The 20,651-nt window shown below is 42.3% G+C and overlaps 1 protein-coding gene across 9 annotated transcripts in view; it reads right to left on the bottom strand.

Annotated features, from left to right (window-relative positions):
• STARD13 (StAR related lipid transfer domain containing 13) overlaps nucleotides 1-20,651 on the bottom strand; it is a 494,525-nt gene that overhangs the window by 3,959 nt on the left and 469,915 nt on the right. For all 9 annotated transcript variants that reach the window (XM_058670870.1, XM_058670868.1, XM_058670869.1 and 6 more), the window contains 5 exons: nucleotides 14,574-14,772; nucleotides 6,973-7,183; nucleotides 6,283-6,397; nucleotides 5,224-5,445; nucleotides 3,280-3,497 (listed from right to left, as the gene is read on the bottom strand). In XM_058670870.1, the coding sequence (XP_058526853.1) occupies nucleotides 3,280-3,497; nucleotides 5,224-5,445; nucleotides 6,283-6,397; nucleotides 6,973-7,183; nucleotides 14,574-14,772 (965 nt within the window). The remainder of the gene's footprint in view (nucleotides 1-3,279; nucleotides 3,498-5,223; nucleotides 5,446-6,282; nucleotides 6,398-6,972; nucleotides 7,184-14,573; nucleotides 14,773-20,651) is intronic.

Below are 20,651 nucleotides of genomic sequence, written 5' to 3'. Positions count from 1 at the left end.
CCCACCCATTATGGAGAAGGAGATGTTTCTAATTCAGGAACTAAAAGTCTCATATTCAATTCATTCATTCAGCTGCTGAATATATCACTGTGACAGGCCCTGTGAAGGTACCCTGGGACACAAAGATATCCACAGCCCGGGAAAAACTGACAACCCTCAAGAGACCTCAGAATGCCACAGTATTGCAGTGACGTAGCCATGCATGGTGGAGTCTAGAACCACATGGAGGGAAATGGGCAGCCTGCTTGGAGGAGGTGACGCTCAGTTCAAGTCTTACTGCTGATGTCTAGTTTGGAAAGAATGAAACACATGTGGATCTGCTGATTCTTGGAATACATGAGTGGTTCTCAAGATATGGTTTATTTGACTCCAAAATTCAGAGGGGGAAGGCAAGCTTCAATTCAGTGGCAAGAAGGGCTGTGTAACATTGCAAGTGATCCACAATGAAATGCACACTCTTGAGAAAGAGTGAGTTCCTTGACACTGCAGCTGCTGAAGCACAGAGGGGTTGACCAACTGGGAAAACCTTGCAGATGGACTTGCAGAAAAAGCTTGCAGATGGAGTGAGGAGAGCTTTTGCAGAACCAGCCCTAATGTCCCTTGCCAGCATAGGCATGCATCATAATTAATTGTATCATTATAATTCTCCCTTGTTCACCTTCTATATTCTATTTCTTGATTTATTCACTTCATTTAGAACTTCATACTGTCATGCCTTACCAGGATGAGAAACTGTTAAATATGCCCCTAGTTTATGGTTTAAATGTGTAGAAGAAGGTGAGACTTCATGGATTAACTGATTAAAGGGTGCGTGGACTCTCCCTAGAAGGGCTTTACTGTAATAGTGAGATCTTTCTGGAAGGTTTGCTGTCTTGCCATGTGATTCCCTCTGTGGTGTCACGACCCAGCCTGAAGTCTCTCACCGGAAGTTGAGCAGATGCTGGTACCATTGTTTTTGAACTTCCTAGTTTCTGGTTCCAAGAGGTCAAACACCCTCTATTCTGCCTAAATCACCTGGCCACAGGTGTTTTATTATAACAGAGAAAATGGCTACAAGGCTCAACAAGAACCTGGGATAATGAAGGCTGACCCAGATGCTCTGCACTTCCCCACAGCTGTGACTACTCTGTGTTTTGCATGATGATGTGACTAAATAATGAAGACTGATGATTGCAAAGATCAATAGAAATTAAAAACAAAAAAATGGGAAAAGCTGTATCTCTCACTGGAAACTTGTGAGGGGCTAGAGCTGGGTGTCAAATGAGAGGGGAACAGGGTGCTTCTAAAGGCATCAGCCATGGCTGTTTGTGTTCTAATGAAGAAATGCCCTGGGGTCAGGACACATTTCACTTTGGGACTGCCTCACCACCCTGCCACTTTCCTCCTTCCTGTGTCATGCACATAAAGGATTCTTGAGGGCAGAAACCATGCTGTTGAGTGGTTGTAAATGCTGGATTTTCCTGAACCTCACCGCTCACTCACCTTTCCCCTCAGGTGTTAGATTAAGTGTCAGCACAGTGAGACTTTGCCCAGACCTTTATATTTAAAATTCCATCCTTAATATCTCCCTAATTTATTTCCCCAAGGACAAGTGAGCCTATCTTTATTTCTTAGTATTTATTGATTCTTTCTCTCTCCCCAGGAAAACATAAACCTGTAAAAGAGCAGGGTATTGGTTTTCAATGTTCACTTGGGGCTACTGCAGAGCCTGCAATGATGCCTGGCCCCGGAATGATGGACTGATATCCATCTGGCCCTGTGTACCTGCAGATTCCACATTTGAAGATGCAACCAACTGTGTACTGACAATATTCATAAAACAAAACAAAACCCTGCAGTGGCACTGAATATCTGTAGACATTTTTCGTTCATTGTTTCCTAAACAAGACAGCACAGCAACAATTTCTATACCATTATGCATTACAAGTGATCTAGAGTCTACAGGAGGATGTGCATAGATTCTGTACAAATACTGCTCTGTTTGTTGCAAGGCACTTGAGGTGCAAAGATTTGGTATCCATCAGAAAGTCCTGGAACCAAGCCCTGTGGATACAGAAAGATGACTGCACTAATGAAAAGCATGCTGCAGGGCTGTTGTGTGGGCAGAAGGAAGGAACGACAAAGCACAAATGACCTAGCTGCCAAGGCTGGAACAGCTACTCAGTTTCCTGACTGTGAGGGTGAAGGAGTGAAGTTTAACCCCCATCAGATGACTGATGTCCCAATAACCATAGTAAGGAGCTACTCTTATAACTGCCCATATTCTCTCAAGGTTTCTGAGATACACATATATAGTTTGGGAAAATGGACCATTCAAAGTCAAGGTCCCATGGAATAATATCAAAGGCATAAAAGTCCATGCGAAAAGTAACCTTTAGTTTGCCATCAAAACAGTTTTCATAAAGACACTCTTCTAAAATACACATTTGGGAATTGAACTAGTGATTTCTTTCATACAGCTGATCTGTGAAAACAGATAAGGTTTGCCTAGCTTTTCAATAAAAAAGGATATATTGATCTAATTACAGTTTATTTAGTTTCTTTAATATCCTCACTCTTTTTTTTTAATTCTGATATAATGTTGGCTTTCTTCTGTGCAAATTTCCTGTTGTTGCTTGAGTGCTCCATTCTAAACCCAGAGAGCAAAGATCTGGAACTCAACCCATACATCAAGCAGAAGCAATATTTCAAAGGCAGGCCCAATGCTAAGCAGCAGGTCTCATCAAGTTCTCAAATGTGACTGCACAACCAGCCTCTTGGCAGCATTGTGGAAAGGGCTGTGTCAAGATTCTTTGCATGACAATGACTTACAGACATGCAGAATTACACAGATAGGTCTGAAGTTATTTATGCTCAAGTCTTAGAGTTCCATGCACCGAAGACTTGCCTTCCAGGGGAAGAAAGGAAAAAAAAAATCAGGAGAAAAACTAATCAGCTCTAATTTGCATATTTTGGCGGAAAGTGCAATAGAATCAACAGCAGCTAGTGTCGGGTCTGTGTTCTGAAGGAAATGAATGATATTTATGGCCTAATAAACTGTGTGCTCCACAAGGAGATGGGCCATAAGAGAAGCCAGGCAGGGCTGTAAATTGGGTGGAACAAGCAGAAAGTCAGCCACAGATAGAGTGAAGTCAGGATGTGAGCAGTGTTGGGAGAGCTTGCTTAGTGTTCCCTGTGGAGGCTGGATGTAGGTAGTGGAGAACTTCAGATAGGGCTTAAATCTGTAGCATTCATCCTGCCTTTGGGACAGAATGTCACAGACCCTGGAGCCAGCCTTACCTGAGAACCACGAAGTCTCTGGAAGGGTGTGGGGGCATGCTGTTCACCACGTACTGATAGATCTCTGTTTGCCTATCCAGGGTCTCCACCACCTTCCACTGCACAAAGTCCTCATCCCACAGGTGTCGTTCTCTCAGCACACGATGCAACACCACTGAGGGTGGCGCCTCCACCTCCACTGCGGCCTTCCACAACCTCAGTGGGTTTCCGTCCCCGACCTGGGGAAAGATACACCACATGCTCACACAGGAGGTCACCTGGGCCCACCTAAATTCCATCCTACTCCCAAGGTGTTCAGAAACAACAACGATTATGCAAATTCAAAGAGTGATGCTGCATACTTCAACTTAAGCTTTTTTTTAAGACTTATTTTTATTTGAGAGACAAATTTATATATAGAGAGACAAACAAAGAGATCTTCCATCTGCTGCTTCATTCCCTGGAGCTGAGCAAATCCAAAGCCAGGAGCCAGGAGTTTCTTCCAGATCTCCCATGAAGGTGCAGCATCTCAAGGCTTTGGGCCGTCCTCCACCACTTTCCCAGGCCACAAGCAGGGTGCTGGATAAGTGGTACAGCTGCGACACGAACTGGCATCCACATGGGATGCCAGCCAGCACTTGTAAGGGGAGGATTAGCCAATTGAGATGTCACATCAGCCCGTTAAATCCTTAAGCTTAGATGACAATAAAAGTAAAAAATAACATACCAACACAGACAGAATACATCATGTGCCAGAGACTGTCCTAATCCATTTGAGTTTTAAGTAGTCTCCCATGAAAGAGATTCTCCTAGAGTGTCCATTTTGCAAATGATAAAATGGCACAAAGAGAGGGGTGAGGCTTACGGAATACAGCGAACAGGAAGAAACAGGAAGAGGATCAGACGTTGGGCTACATGATCTGTTTCTGATTTTATGTGAAAGACCTGTGGATGAGTCTTTGGATGGGGCCTCGAATGGTACATTTGGATGGAGCAGTTATTTGGGAAGCAAAAACAAATCTTTGATTGTCAGACATGGTCTTTGGAGAATCACCTTTTTTTAAAATGTTGATTTCTGTTTAGTTGACAGGAAGAGAGAGCTCCCATTCATTGGTTCACTTCTCAAACATCCTCAGTGGCTGGTACTGGGATTGGGTTAGAAGGTGAGAATTCAGTTGGGGTCTTCCACGAGAGTGGCAGGAACCTAATTAGTTGAGCCATCATCTACTGCAGCCTAAGTTGTATATTAGCAGAAAGCCAGAATCTGTGGTCAGAGCAGGGAGTTGAACCTAAGCACTGTAATATGGGATGTGGAGATCTTAACTACTAAGACAAATGTTCAATCCTCTGCTATAAAAATATTTTGTTTATGGGACCCATGCAATGTCTCAGTTGGTTAATCCTCCCCTTGCAAATTCCAGGATACCATATCGGCACTGGTTTGTGTCCCAGCTGTTCTGCTTCCCATATAATTCTCTGCCAGTGGCGTGTGAAAGAGGTGGAGGATGGCCCAAAGCCTTGGGACCCTATATCCATATGGGAGATCTGGAAGAGGCTCTTGGATCCTGGTTTTAGATTGGCTCAGCTCCAGCTATTGTGGCCATTTGGGGAATGAACCAGCAGATGGAAGATCTTTGTCTCTCCTTCTCTCTGTGAACCTGCCTTTCCTGTATAAGCAGCAGTTTGTGTCCTGGCTAATGGTCTCTCTGTTAATGGCCTGAGAAAGCATCAGAGGATGGCTCAAGTGCTTGGCCCCTACACCCATGTGGGAGACCCTGGAGATCTAACATAATAACTTCCCTGGTTTCCAGCTTTGGACTGGTCCAACGTTGGTTACAGTAGTCATCTGGGGAGTGAACCTGCAGATGGGAGATCTCTCTGTCTCTCCCAGTAATTCTCACTTTCAAGTAAGATAAATAAATCTTTAACAAAAATACATCTGTAAGAAGCAGGCAGGGTGATTACCTTTTTGAAGGCAAGATCTGTGTTATCAGTGCTGGAGCACGTGACCCAGCCTTTGAACTTCTCCTTGGCTTCTTTCTGGAGGCCATGGACGAGGTGTTCCAGGTAAGTGTGGAACGTTGCTCCACTTTCCTCCAGTTGCGTGCCCAAGTCTTCCAGGGTTGGTGCATTGATCTCGGCCTCCATATAGGATTTACGAGACTGGGCCACCATCTCATGTGGCACCTGAACCAACAGATGCAAAAAACAGTAACATAGAACTGAAGAAATGCTAACAGCAATAGTTTGAGAAAGCAAGAGCATTCCACCGACCACCAAAGTCCAAGCAGTGTGCCAAGGGCTATAAGGCTGGAGTTGGTTTTGCAAGGCAATGCCAAGGTCAAGAGAGGCCTTCCTAATGTCAGGCAATACAAACATATTTTTAAGTCTATTTTCACTATTCAAAAACATTATAATAACTTCCCATTCATTCTTTCCATTTTTCCCTTATTTTCCTTTTAATATATTTCTGTTCAGTTTGGCAAAGAGTGGGTTCAAGCAATTTTATCCCCCATAGACTTGTAGCAGCTAGACTTGTTAAGGGAAATATAAAAAAATGACTTTAAAAAACACACTTTTTTATCACACTTTTCCAATTGGCAAATGTCAATTTTACTACAAAAAATGTATGCCAGAAGTTACATCCTCTTACTCTTTGACATGTCTGTGGCTCTATTTATAAACTGTCATTGATTCTTAGTAAAAAAGATTTTTCTCAGTCTCTCTCATACACACATAGACATACACAGACACACACACACAGAGGAATTGAAACTAATCAAAGGTTACTGCTTTCATGAAAAGCAGCATCATGGCAACCTTAAGTTTCCTTAGCTATTAAAGATTTGATTGTCCATAGCCAGAGCTTCTCATATTTCTTGGAGGCAAAGACCAGAAATTACATGACATTGTCATTTTAAAATCAGGAACCAAAAGATCTAACCATAAATGGAGCCGACATTCTATGTGTCTTATTTAGTTCCAAGAGCTACAAGGAAGGCGCTTTCGAGCCTTTTTGCTCACCTCAAAAAGTCTGTCACATTCCATGATCATGTGGGCCAGACCCTGGGCGGCAGCCAGGTTCTCATTGAGGTCCTTTTGATCTGGCTTCCCGGTGGCATATTTCTTCTGGATGACTCTGTAATTGAACGTGAGTGTGCTGAGCAGATCCCAAGGCAGAGAGCCTCACACAACCCAGTCCACCCCCTTGTGTTTTCTTTCAGACCAGATGTGATGCAGAATCCATTTCCAAACAAAAACCACCAAGCCTCTTAGATACTCTGAGGCCAGCTCCCACTGGGAACAGGAAGCAGTGTGGGAGGAGAAATGAATCTATTTTTTCCAAAATTTGAAACGATTTGATTGCAAACCCCTGAGTTTTGGTCTCAAATAGAGCATTCTTTCAAAGACTGGAAAACACTAGTTTGTGTGCTCTTCTCCTTCCCACTCACACAAACAAAATAAAAAACAACAAAACTTCTCAGGCTTTCTGGGTCACCACTGACCCTTTCCAACACCGCTTCATGAATCCGAGCCCCATGAACAATGTGACCTGGGAAGGGGTTCTGATTACAAAGTGCTGACAAGCCCTCACCTTACAGTCCGGTGCCAGAAACATTTTCGGTTTTGTTTTGTTTTGTTTTGTTTTGTTTTGTTTTAGCAAGCTTTGGGGAGTCCATGGTTTGGGATGATGGCTGAGGCTGAGGAACCCACCTGGGAGAGCTTTCTTTCTTCAGTAGGTTAAGATGAAAGAGGGAGGGGGCCAGGCACACAGCCAGGTTCATGGGCGTCATCTGGTTCTCTTCCACCAAGTTGACCACGTCATTCAGGAAACACAGGAGCGTCTGCAGCACCTCCCTGTTCTCGTCGGCCAGGAGCAGGATGGCGGCTTGCACCGCCTGCAGCCGCTGCTCTTTGGGGACATCTGAGGGAAAGCAGGTACCAGGTCACGAGAGAAATACAGGCAGAAAGCCTCCTGGGGCACAGGGCAAGAGTGTGTGAGCTCCACCTGCCTGGTACAAAGGCACACTTAGACACATGGGTGCTGTCACCATCATAATCAGTAACCACAGAAGCTCACAGCCTGTGCAAGTCAGTCCTCGGTGCTGGTGAGACCTTGGCTCTAGGACTCTTGGTTCTGGGACTCATTGCACAGGTCCCAAAGGTAAAATGGTATAGTCTTTGCAGAGGACCTATGTATATCCACTCATACATTTTAAATCATGACTGGATGACTTATAATGTCTAATTCAATGTAAACACAATGCAATGGCCTTTATGCAGGAATGTTTAAGAAACAATGACACAAAAATAAAGTTCCAATAATGTCAGTGCCCATGCAAAAAAAATTTTAAATAGTTTCAATCTGTGGTTAGTGCAATATGCAGATGTGAAATCCATAGACACAGAACTTAGGAATATGTTTAGACCTCACAGCAGGAGGCAGGCCTGACTTAAATTCAGAGCCCATTGTCTTAATGTCCTGGTGATACTAAGAAAGTGATGTCACCACCTGCTTTTTCATACTCTGAGTAAACAATCCAGTCATCTGTTTCCAGATTTTTTTTCTGTTCTATTGAAACTGATGAGAGGCTGAGGCTAGGTGAACTGGGGTTTCCTCTTACACATTCTTCCTACAGAGAACTTGGTTGGGAAGCACCTCTCATGATGCTAGGAGGTTTGTGGGGCATGATTTGAAAGTCCCTGGGTAGTAGGACAACAGTGTGGCCTTTACCCACTCCCACTGGAACAGCAGGCCAGCTTGGCACAATTGACCGTGACTGGTGGAGTCAAACTAGCTGCCACCTGGCTTCTACAGCACATTGCCTGGAAAGTAAGCCTAGTAATTCTCTCCTACAAAGTTTCTGGGGGCTTAGATAAGAGGATGCACTCAAGGGCATTGCGTGAGGAAACAATGTCAGTCTTTCTGCAATGTGGGGTTTATGGAAATAGGTTGTGCTTGGTAAAGAGGACCCATGCTCCCTAATACTACGAGTTGTATTCACTTACTCTTTAACATATCTGTGGCCACATTCATAAGTTGATTCTTCATAAAAGGGGATTGCTCATACTACCACTTGGCCCTTTGCAGTCTATTCCTTTTGATGATTAACCTTCAGGTGGCAATGAGGGGCTCTGGTTATGCAGGCTTAAAAGGGAACTGGTCCTAACAGTTCAAAGAGAACTAAATGGGAAAACCTCAGACAATGGGTGTTAGGTGCTGCATTTTGCTGCCCCCTGGCTGTGTTTCTCTGGTGCTTTCAGATCTGATTCAGTGCCGTTATCCTCATAAGAGCATCCTTCTGTTAACACACTCTAAATCAGTGTCTCTGCTGAGGTTGTCTGCACTGCCAAGGGATGGGGGAGTATGCTCATGACAATCCCTTGAGGTCTGGGAAGAAGACAAGATCTCTAATTATGTACATTTTTGTCTCATCATTAAATATACTGGTTGGGCATGCCTTATAATACGTATGGTATATCACAGCACATCACAGTATATTTACATTATTAATAAATGTACACATTTACATCTTTACTACTGATAGGGGTATATGATAAAAGATGTGAGGTATGGGCCTGGTGTTGTAGGACATCAGTTAAGCTGCTGCTTCAGATACTGGCATCCCAGGGCTGCTCTACTTTTGACCCAGCCTCCTGCTAATGTGCCGGGGAAGGAAGTTGAAAGTGGCTAAAGAACTTGAGACACTATCACCCATGCGAAAGACTTGGATGGCATTCTGGGCTCCTGACTTTGGCCTGGCCCTGCCCTGGCTGCTGTGGTCATTTTGGAGAGAAGCAGCAGATGGAAAACATCTCCCTATTTCCCACATTCCACAACTCCCTGACACTATCTTTCAAATGGATAAGTAGGTAGGTAGATAGATAGGTAAATGTTTTGAAAAATATGGAAAAGCTGGCATTGTGGCATAGAGAGTGAAGTCATCATTTGTAATATTGTCATCCAACATGGACACTGTTTCAAGTCCTGGCTGCTGTAATTCTGACCTGGTTGTCTGCTAATGTATCTGGGAAAGCAGCTGAAGATGACCCTGGGTACTTGGGTCTATGATATCAAAGTGGAAGATGTGAATGGAGCTCTAGGTTCCTGACTTTGGCCTGGCTGAACCCCACATTTGTATTCTGGGGAATAAATCAGCAGATGGAAGAGCTCTCTCTCTTTCTCTCACACACTGATTTTCAGATTTGTAAGCAAATCTTTTTAAAAATATGGATCTTGCTACCTTGAGGGTCTTTAGTATGATCTCTTGCCCAGGTCCTGAAGAGGCAAAGGTTTTGGGTTCCAGTGTTGGGCTGCTCTGTTGCTTCTCAGCACCCTGCAGGAGTGTCCTGAGGCTGGCCACACTCCTGGCCAGCCAGAACATCTGAATTTCTGAAAAATTTTCTGTCTATTCCCTCTACAACCTGAAATCCATCTCATCTCTGTCGTGTCCACTGCACACCTGCACAAGATGTACCTGGGGTTAATGGAGAAGAGTCATTTTGTTTCAATTATAGAAAATCATTTTTTTGCTAGCTTGTGCTGAATTATTAACAGCTACTACTGATGAGTTCAAGCTTGTAAGCAGCGTTGTAACTCCAGCTTGAGATATTTAACTGCTTCTAGATATTCTGCTATAGGTAAGATACCCAGAGTGAATACAAAGGTGCATGAAAAAGTGTATGCGAAGTGTATGGTATGAAACAATTAGGCCTAGATTTCCACACTTTTTACACCAAAGCAAATTTACCTTTTAATTGAATCTTCCGTGTGTGTTTTGAAGTACTCTGATACATTGTTCCATTTTAGATTGCTAAACTTCTCTTCCATGCCAACACTTCTCCTCTGAAGGGTCATCTATCATCTATATTCATTGTAACCATTTCTTTCCTACTTGTTTTCCCTTATCCCTCAGAAAATACTTTAGCTCATTCTTTTCTTATAGTGCTATCTGAGGTCAAGTGTTCATCCCTACATTCGACATTCTGTTTCAATCCAATCCTCTTCAACTTTACAGCTGACCCTTCTGAGTTCCTACTCTTTATGAGGTTCCCAGGAACAGCTTCTAGGTTTGCCTTTCCAAGTGCTGACAATTAGGACCATGTGGGTAGCTGTGGGAACCTCACATTCATCATTCTGCCGATTCTGAATCCTTCTTTTCTGCCTCCTAGCCTCCTGACCACTTTTCCCTGTTCCCTTTCTATGCTCTTCCAGTCTCCAAGCCTTCAGGGTCGGCTTTCTGCTTCATGTAGATCAGCAGGATTCCCAAATAATTTTATAACTCCTTCAACATTCCATGAGAGTTAGTCATTTGATAGAAGTTCAAGACACGGCAGCTGAAATCAGAGTTGCTCTGAGCCCTGAGAAGGAAATGCTCCCATCTCCCCGAACAGTGATTTGGGAACTTTGATGCTATATTTACCCACGGAATGTCTTATTTTCCACTCTAACTGTTGGAAGTCACTGCAGGCAACCAGATCTCCATTATTATGCTGGTTCCCTAACTTTCCATCGTTTTCAAGTTTCTTTCTCTCATATACTATTTACACATTACAGTCTGATGGACTTGCATCATTGTGGCAGGCCTAATTTGTTAACTTACTCACTTTCCATTCTCTCTTCCTGCCTTACTAAGAAAACACAGTATCTTGTTAAGATGTGCACTCCAACATACTCAGGGAATGAGAACCTCCTATCAATTTGATGGTGAGCCCTATTGGCCTAAACCAAAAATAGCAATCCTATTCCTCTTGGCAAATGTCCTTTTGGGGAAAGGATACAAATCATTTCTGGCAGATAAGACTAAGATAATTGTTAGGGGAAGCTTCTGCAAGTTTTATCTTGCTGATAAAACATACATATACCCAAGGAGAAGCCCTTTCTCTTCCTTCCTGCCTTTGAAGGTACTTTTGTGCTAATTATAAATGGTGGTAATCATACTGTGACCTCCAGGAGAAAGCCAGGGGAGAAAGCTGGCTTTAGCTCCGGCATCACTGAACTGTAGAATTTTTCAATTCTGAAATTATTTAACTTTGTATTTCTTGCCATCTGGGATAATAAAATGTCTTCATTGTATAAATGGTTAATTGATGGATTTGGGGTTCTATCTTTATATCTGAGAGCATCCTGACTGACCAGTCCCTCGATACCCACAGGTTCTCCTAATCCTTAATGAATCAGGGATAAATTCCCTTACATAAAATTCAATTCATAAGGCTTTAGACAAAGTTTTCCATGTCAACCGGTATCACACTGGAAGCCATTTACCACACATGGAAGCCAGAAAAAAGTGACCGTACTCTGCTGTCACATGCTCAGCTCACGTCCTTCACCCAGAATGTGTTCCTCACACATCTCAGTGCTCAGGGGCCGCTCACGTGTTCCTCCATGCTGTCTTTCCTCATCTTAAGTTCTTGTATTTTGTAATTCTGCAATGCAACTTTTCCAATCTGTGTGCATTTACCACCATGCACTGCATGACAAGGTTTCAGTCAATGTGGATCACAGATATAATAGTGATCCCACAATACCGTGATGAAACTGAGAACTTCCTATCTCCCATTGATGCTGTAGCTGTCCTGACACTACAGCGCAATACACGACTCACATGTTTGTGGCAACACTGGTGCAGACACACCTACTATGCTGCCAGTGTACAAATGTATAGTAAGGGCTGGTGCTGTGGCACGGTGCGACACCACTGGTGGCCTGATCAGATCCCATATTAAAGTGCCAGTTCAAGTCCTGGTTGTTCTGCTTCTGACTCAGCACTTGTTAATGTACTTGGGAAGGCAACAGAAGATGGCCCGAGCACGTGGACTCCTGCGACCCATGTGAGAGACTCAGATGCAGTTCCTAGTTCCTGGCTTCAGTTTGCTTCAGCCCTGTGGCCACTTTGGGAATGAAGCAAATAGAAGGTCACACACACTCTCTCTCTCTGCCTTCCCCTCTCTCTGTGTGTTAATCTGCATTTCAAATATATAAAATAAAAATCTCAGGAAAAAAATCTACAAAGACAAAAGTGTAGTAACATAATTATGTATAGTACATTATACAGAATTATTATAAATGGCTATGCTATTGGTTTATAGAGTAGGTTAGAGGGTGCTATTACTTACTGACTGTAAAACAGAGTGCCCCAGTGCACCATAGAAGTCTCACACATCTCATGTTTATTACAAGAAGAATTCCTGTTGAGTGACTGACTTTCACCATCTAGGTTAGTGTAATCCATTCCTAGTTGGTCCCTTAGCATTGAAACCACCAAACAATGCGTTTCTCACAATGAGTCCCTTTTGTTCAGGATGTATCACTGTGTCTATGTATCATCTCCCTCCACCTCATCCATCCACACTCTGCAGCTCAGCATGTTGCCCAGCACATAAGTCACATTTCATAAATGTTTATTCAACTAAAACAAAGCTGTACTTTCATCTGGCTTCTTGCTTGTGAGACTCAGAAACGGCAACCGCATTTATCTTTTGGGAGTAATCTGGTTTTAGCCTTAGACTAGTGTCAACCTCTATTCAAGAGCAGATTAGATGTAAAGACTAGAATTTGATCATTCCAAACCACAGGGAGGCTTAATTGAAAAACAGTTCCCTCTCACACCAACCACGTCACAAGCTGCTTGTGTTTGCGTTTCCAGCAATGAGTACCGTTAATTTAACTTAACCTGATTGCTTCGACAAAATAATATTTATTTAGAGGGTTACCACTTTATTCTGTTTTTACAAGTGGTATTGACTATAAACCTTTTCGACTTTGCCACATTATACAGTCCTCAAACACATTTAGTGCAGAATGCTGCATGGCAGGGATCTTCAAGTTGGATTTATTTCACGTCAAGGCCCATTTGTTTTACCATAGATTCAAAGCCCATGTGCAAACTGCATTGCTCTGAAAACTTGAGATTCGGTTATTAAAAATAATCAATCATCTTAATCATACCTAAAGAAGAGTTGCATACTCAATTCCAATATTCCCAATTGAAACTACCTTTATCAAGATTAGACTTTAAATCAAAGACTGTTATTTTCAAGGGCTATTTTAGTTGTGTCACTTTGTTGAGAACTATTGACGTAACATCACTTAAAAATTGTACGTGAAATATGAATCAGTTGAATTAACCTTAATTGTTAATTTGGCTTATTTAATTTGCACCAATTTAAAAAGAAGGGATCCAGTTGGCACATTGCTTATGAACCTCCTTGGAATATCCACAGATTATCTCTGAATCCCTGGGTTTCAGTCCTGGTTCTGCTTCTGATCCAACTTCCTGCTATTGCACATCCTGAGAGAGAGCAAATGATGACATAATATTTAGGGCCCTGCCACCTATGTGTGAGATTTGGATTATTTGCTGCTGGATTTCCCCGGCCCTACTCAGGCTATTTTGGGCATGTAGGGAGTGAACCAGCATGTGGAAAATCTCTCTCTGTGATTATGCTTTTTAAAAATATACAGATCTGTGTATTTCTGTTGGAAAGGCAGATTTACAAAGAGAAGGCGAGACAAAGAGAAAAAAATTCTGTCCACTGGCTAACTCCCTAAGTGGTCACAATGGCTGTAACTGAGCTGACCCGAAGCTAGGAACCAGGAGCTTCTTCCTGGTCTCTCATGCAGGTGCAGGGTCCCAAGGCCTTGGGCCGTCCTCCACTGCTTTCCCAGGTCACAAGTGGGGAGCTGGAAGGGAACTGGAGCAGCCAAGACATGAACAAGAGCCACTAGGCTACCGCACTTGGTCCTGTGCTTTTCAAATAATTAAAGGAATATGTGACTCTGCAACAAGTTCATGCAAAATGTAGATTATTAAAAAATTCTGTGGCTCAAATTTCTTTGTACCAAAATAAACTTATCTTTTAATTTCATTTTTTTCAAAAACATTTTGTCAGACTCCCATATATTTGCTCTTTATCTCTAACCTTTTTAATACTTGGTTTTGATTTTCCTATACCTTAAAGAAATGCATACTTTTTAAAAAAAATCACGGGAATTTTTAACAAATACTTGTGTGTAAAAGTAAATTTTATTATACTTCCGTTACATTTTAAATTTATTGACAGCATATTGCAAGTTAGGTTTAAATCTTACACAAAATCCTACTGGAATATGTGGATGCTAAAAAGATCATTTTCAAAGGCAAACCTATTGGCCTGAAAATTCTCACACTAAACTGTGACAAGAGATTACATTTGGAGAATAAGATTATAACTTAAATAGACTTTGTTAGGGATTCAGGCATTACTTAGCAAGGCACTTGTTTAACCAACGAACTCTCCTGGGAATGCTGATCCGTGTTATTTCCACTTACATTGGTAAATGTGGAGGAAGGTCTCACTGAGCTTGTTGGTGAAAAGGGGCTCTGGGAGGTCCCGGAAGAACTGTTTCACCATATCTGCCACATCATACGCAGACTGGTCTTCATAGTTGACGTGTCCAGGGAAGTTCTCGTTCATTTGTCGCAGGGCATGGATTCGAGACTTAACTCCGGATTTGCGAAAAAGACCCACCTAAAACAAGCCAAGGGGCATGTTAGTCAGGATACCCTTCCTCAATGACACTTTCTTCCTTAGGGCAACACCCTGATGGGTGTGAGAAGACCTGAGGCCAGTACTAACTGGGCCAGAATTGCATAACAACTAGTACATTCTGAATTACTGGTGTCGTTATTTTAAATCATAACTGAACACCCACTTCCTCTTCTATAAGTTAAAGATAAGAATAATGTTCCACTTCACAGGGCTGCTGTGGGGACTAAATGAGAAAAAAAATATGTGAGGATGTGCTTTGTAGCTTGGAGAGCCTACACTATTACAGATCTTATGATGCAATGCCTTTAAGAAGTAGTGATAAAATATCCACTATGGATCAAGAACACTGAGTTCCTGGGAGTGCCAGTGAATGGAGCAGACAAAATTTTGTACCCTGTAGTGTTCACTATTTCTTGGAGCTAACGGAAGGTTGGGTCAAAATATTGTGATGGTAGATGGGAAGATCCTAGGAAAGCAACTATATCCAGTGTCCCTTTGGGGAAGATTCTATGGAGAACATGAAACAAAATAATAAAAGACATGTATTTTGATTTTAAAGGTCTTATTTGCTTTCCTTCTGCAGAATCCTTGGTACCTGTTCTGTACACCAATGTTGATACAGTTCGGTAGGTGTGGGGATTCTCCCCTTTTCCCACTCCCTCTCTCCCTTGCCCTCCTACCATTTCTTCTCCCCTCCCTCCCTCCATATTATTAAAGCAGTATAATCCTCCAGCAATAATTACAAGTTCAACGTTCTGCTACTTGTGTGCACCGTGGCATTGCAGATATTGACAAAGGCAGAAAATAAGTTATATAGGCATCAAGAATATGATGCTAGATTTTCTGCTTTTCTCATTACACCTGACACTTACTACTCTGGTTAGTTATCATGTATCTTTTGCTCTAGTGAAAATGATTCTTGGATGACTCTTTTCCAGGCTTCAAGACAATGTTGTAGTATGAGTTTTTCATCTCAAGGAATTAAACTCCTCCTCTGTTTGACAGATAAATAGAGCAAGAAGATGCTAAGGAGATTATGGTTCTACAAGGCATGAGTGATGTTAGCAGAGGTCTCATAGCGAGAATTAGGAAACTGTACTGGTTAGGGTAGGCTAAGGTGTGAGCACTGACTCTATTAGCAAAAAAAAAAACTCAGCTTTCCTGGGAATTCTGGTTTAGGGTGAAATAAATAACATGCTTGCTCTTTTAAAATGCCTGTGGGGTATTGTGTTGCTTAACATTGGATTCATCTCACGCCACAGTGGCTCATAGGTTAGGACACTTGGGTGGAGACAGCCAGGTGAAAACATTCCTGAGTGGTTGGACAGGTAGGCAAGGACACTCAGTGTTTGCAGATGGGCATCAGTGTAAGTCATTTCTCTACCTGCTCTGTGTGCCAGACAGACCTTGATCCGAGTTCAGGTGTCTGACAAAGGCTCTCTTGATTTCTGCTACTTTAGAATGGAAAGCAGTCCTAACTCTTTTAAACTGCAAGACCAGCAAGGGAAGAATTCCAAGCCATCAGAGAAGACTCAGTTTTTGTGTATGTCTGCTGAATGTATCAGAGGGGAAATTAGGTGCTGTTACTTTTGTTTTGTGGCCGTAAAACGAGAAACCTTAGTACTACATGTTGGTATTCTAGGGCTTATACCCTATCCCTGCAGATTAGGCTGTGAAGGCATGTAACTCCTCAAACACCAATTACTTTCTTTGGTGTTCTTAAAGTTTGGAATGTCTATAAACTATGAGTGCTTCCTATACTTAGATGACTACACATGAAGAATCTAACATTTATCTTCTTTCATTTTGCAAGTCCTCCAAATTTCTTTACAGTGAGTGAGAAGAAAGCATGCATTGTCAAAGAAATATTCAAGCTGTCAATGGGCGATTACTGAAGTGAATGCATCTTCAATTTGCTTGTATCCCCTTTTCAGTTTTGGAAGGAGGCCCAGGTTTGCACACATCATAGGCCAGAATCTAATTGCCCCGAAGGCGAATTCTTCAATATGACTCACAAACACTTATCCTCATGTGAGTCGGTATTATTCAACTTGAGAAGAACTCCTAATTTTTTTTAACTACAGAGAAATATTGATTGGAATCTATTAAAAGAAGAAAGCAGATGAGTGTTTGTGTTTAAATTGTGGAGTACATCCTTCTTTTGTCATCTGTCTTCCCAGGCTCTGTCTCTGTGTCAGACACATCCAGTTCATGTTTTCTGGGTATTTTATGTTTTCAAGTTTCTCTTTCCTTTCCGTGAATATTGCTATTTTAATTATTTTAGACATGTCTAGAGTGCTCCAGCTACAGCGTCTGGGCGACTTTTTCTGACTTCGCGCTCCCAGGATGTCCACAGGGTCTCCAGGGATTGATTTGCTCCAGCTCAATGTTTGACAGTAACCTTCCCGCCCTGCCCTGGTCTTCCAGAAGATTTGGGAAAGGAAACATCGCTGGGTTCTGTGGATTTTTGTTGGAAGTACTGAAGAACATTTCTTTTCAAAAGCAAATAAAAGATTGTCTTGTGCAGATGGAGCAGCTGCCAAGAGAAGAAAGCAACCAGGCAGGAAGCCTATTGAATGAACGACTGATGAATGAACTACTCTAGAACCAACCTCTTCCCTGATTATTCTGTTAGTGTTGCATCAGACCACGAACTTCCCATTTATGAGCCACTGCGGACAGAGGGTCTGTTACATGTGGTGGGCAGCACCCGGACTCAGTAAACAGAACCTTTCTATGGTGCAAAGTACTGTGACCAGAGGAGACTGTGCAGGTAGGTAATGGCCCAAGTGACTTGCAAAGATTATTTCTTCTTCAAAACTATTTCCAAAAAAAGGATAAAATTTGCATTTCCAATGAAAGTTCTTTCCAAGTCAAACATAGCTTCCAAGGGCATCCTGCTCACAGCTGCTGATGGGTGGGTGAATCTAGCTTTGTTGTGAGGAAAACTAAAGGTAGGTGAATGTTATTTATTTCTCTCTGTTTTTACACTAGTTGTGGGCAACTTGGGCCATCACATAGTGACCTACACTTGTTCACTATTTTGGCCAATCCCAATAATTCATGAACAAGCAGCCCCACTTTGTATTAATGCATTTTCTTTGGGTGACCTACACACTGTGTAATGGATCTCTTTCGGCTTCCTTGAAACAAGAGCTCAAATGCCCTGTCTAAAAGGGGACGCTGGGACATGCTCTACAGCATTTGTTTTGCAAGCATTTCTCTGTGTGTGATCTCTCTTTCTCCTTATAAAGTCAAAACTAAGACAGAAGCAGACTCTTCTGACCTACTTTTCCTTTCCTGTCTCTTTTTGCATTTTCCCTGAAAACCCAGCTGGGGGAAAGTGAGGACTCCAGATGGAATTTGAAACACCGGGGCCAAGGCGCCTCTCATTTAATCTGAGGTAGGTTCTGGAAGAGTGGTTAGCAGGCAATGGGGTACAGGACCTTGGGTACTGAGTATGAAGTATCTTCCCAGCCTAATCAGGCTTTTAAAACTTACTGCTCCATTAGAAGGAGCGGTTGGGCATGAGTGCTGCATTAGAATTCAAATTTCATCTAAATAATATTAAATCTCCTCTGTGGCATCCTGTTTATGCTAATCCTTTCAGGGCTTAATGATGTTTATCAGGATTTCTATTTCCTCTTCTTTAGAGATGTGCACAGCTAATGAAGAAAGGTTGGTTGCATTGAGATTCATAAGCAGAGCGTGTGGTGGATTCTGCTTTGGAGCGCTGCAGGTTTTGCCTCCCTCTGCAGTGGCTCTCATAGTCACCAGGAGCCTGGCTTAACCCATCCTTCTTCGCACAGTTGATTTAGGGCGAAACTAAAAAGCTTAGATGACAAAGTGGGGCTCTTCTCACACATTACTAAGTCTGAATACAAATGGTTCACAATTGAAGGCTAAACGTCCTCATTTCATCAACAGCCAGCTGCAAGGGTAAAAACGGATGTAATGTGTCTCACTGTATGGAAGCTGCTCAGCAGCAGAGAGCCCAGCAGGTGAGATGCAGGCGGTGGCTCCAGGCCTGGTGTAGCTGGGCTTAACTGTGCATGGTGATGGGTTTGAGATGAGCACTCAGCAGCAGAAGGGATACTGCCCATTGTAGATGGCCTCTTTCCAGAGATCAAGGTCAATGTCTTGTCAAGAATGGCTTACAGGAAAGATAGCCGCAGACAATGAGGTTCTCTAGGACTTAGGGTTGAGATCTTAAGGCCCTGTGTAGACATGAATCCTTGTCAGCCCCACGGAGCTGCAGTCAGTGAAGAAAAAGCATCCATCTTGTGGTTTTTCTCGACCCTTTCACTCTTGCATTCACTTCTTTCCTGACTCATTTGTTTTGAGTAACCTACAAATCTCTCAGGGATCTTGGTGAGCCACACACTCTCAGGTTCTTCTTTCTGTGTGCCTAGCTTTCCCCTGTTTCCTTCCTATGGTATTCTTCCTTCTGCCTGGGGACCAGAAGCATGGCATCTGCCTGTGCTCCCATTGCATAGCAGGGAGGGGAGGGACACAGAGCAGAAACTCAACCAGAACTGGATGTCTGAAAGGTAGGAAACAGCTACAGTGAAAGTCCCTGTGAGCCCCACATTCTCACACATCTCTGACACAAGTGCTCCTCATTCACTTTGGTGGCATTTAGAATCAGTACTGATATCCTTGAAACGAATCTTTTATTCTACAAAGCTGGGGCAACACATTGCCTTTACATCATGATAGTCTACTAGGTTGCAAGAAATAGAAACCGGGACAAAAGGAGTGGATACTGGAAACATTTCTGTGAGTAAGAATTGAGAAGGTTAAGATGCTAACTATATTCTAATTACATCTATGACTTTTGCTTCTAGATGCAAGGATTGTAGTAACAGCATCTCATTCAGAATCTACAGAAGGCAGGTGTGCTTTCCGTTCCACTCCAGAGACTTGGGAGTGAGTGAGCTACAAGTATGGCAATTTGTTTTTATACCCAATTTTATTCAAGAAAGAATCTAAAGTATCTTAACTATGAACTGCAAAATACAAGTAAGTCAAGAATGATTCCTATGAAAATTACAGCAAAAGGAAGACAATATAAAAGGGTAGCTGAAACTAGGGCTGAGGTTTATGTGGAAAACACACACTGAAAAATTACCTAAGAAAATACTTCAAAAAGTTACTGGAAATGGAATAAAAAGTTTATTTTGGTACAGAAAAATTTAAAATTCATACATAACTTTTTAAAAACATGTATTTCTCATGAACTTTTTGGTGATGCCTTGAATGCATGGATCTCATTTTTTTTTTTTTGCATCGAAATAAGCTTCTCTGAATTCCATGAACTTTTTGATAAGTTAACTACGATAGAACATACAGTAAACTCCAAGATCCAAGCTCTATAGTGGCCAATACAAGAGTAAAACACACTCAGCTGAATGGGTCTACTCTCTACAATATAAAACAAAAACAAAACACAGCAATGTCCGGAAGAAACAATGCTTTCAGGTACTACAGTTAGAGTAAAAAGTGAGTCTTTTCCATTCTCATGGAAAACATACTATGTAACATAATGAACAACACCATCAACAAAATCCTGACAGTGGACATGAGTGGTTTGTGTAGAGTCACTTCTTAAGGTCTCACTCAGTGGAAGAGAGGGCCTGACTTCAAAGTCCATTGGGGACAAGCAGTTCTAACAAGTGACAGCAGAATGCATGGTTACAAATATGGACCAAGAAATTATACAGATACATAAGCAAGCATTAGCTCCAGGATTGAGACCTGCGGATGACATCGCCCAGGGTGGATTTGGGATTAAATGAGGCAATGAACGTAAAACGCTTAGTGCAACTGCCTAAAAAATACTGAGCACTCAAGGAACA

This window comes from Ochotona princeps, chromosome 12, assembly GCF_030435755.1.
Source record: "Ochotona princeps isolate mOchPri1 chromosome 12, mOchPri1.hap1, whole genome shotgun sequence".
NCBI classification, from domain to species: Eukaryota; Metazoa; Chordata; class Mammalia; order Lagomorpha; family Ochotonidae; genus Ochotona; species Ochotona princeps.
This window is presented reverse-complemented; position numbering and strand designations above follow the sequence as displayed.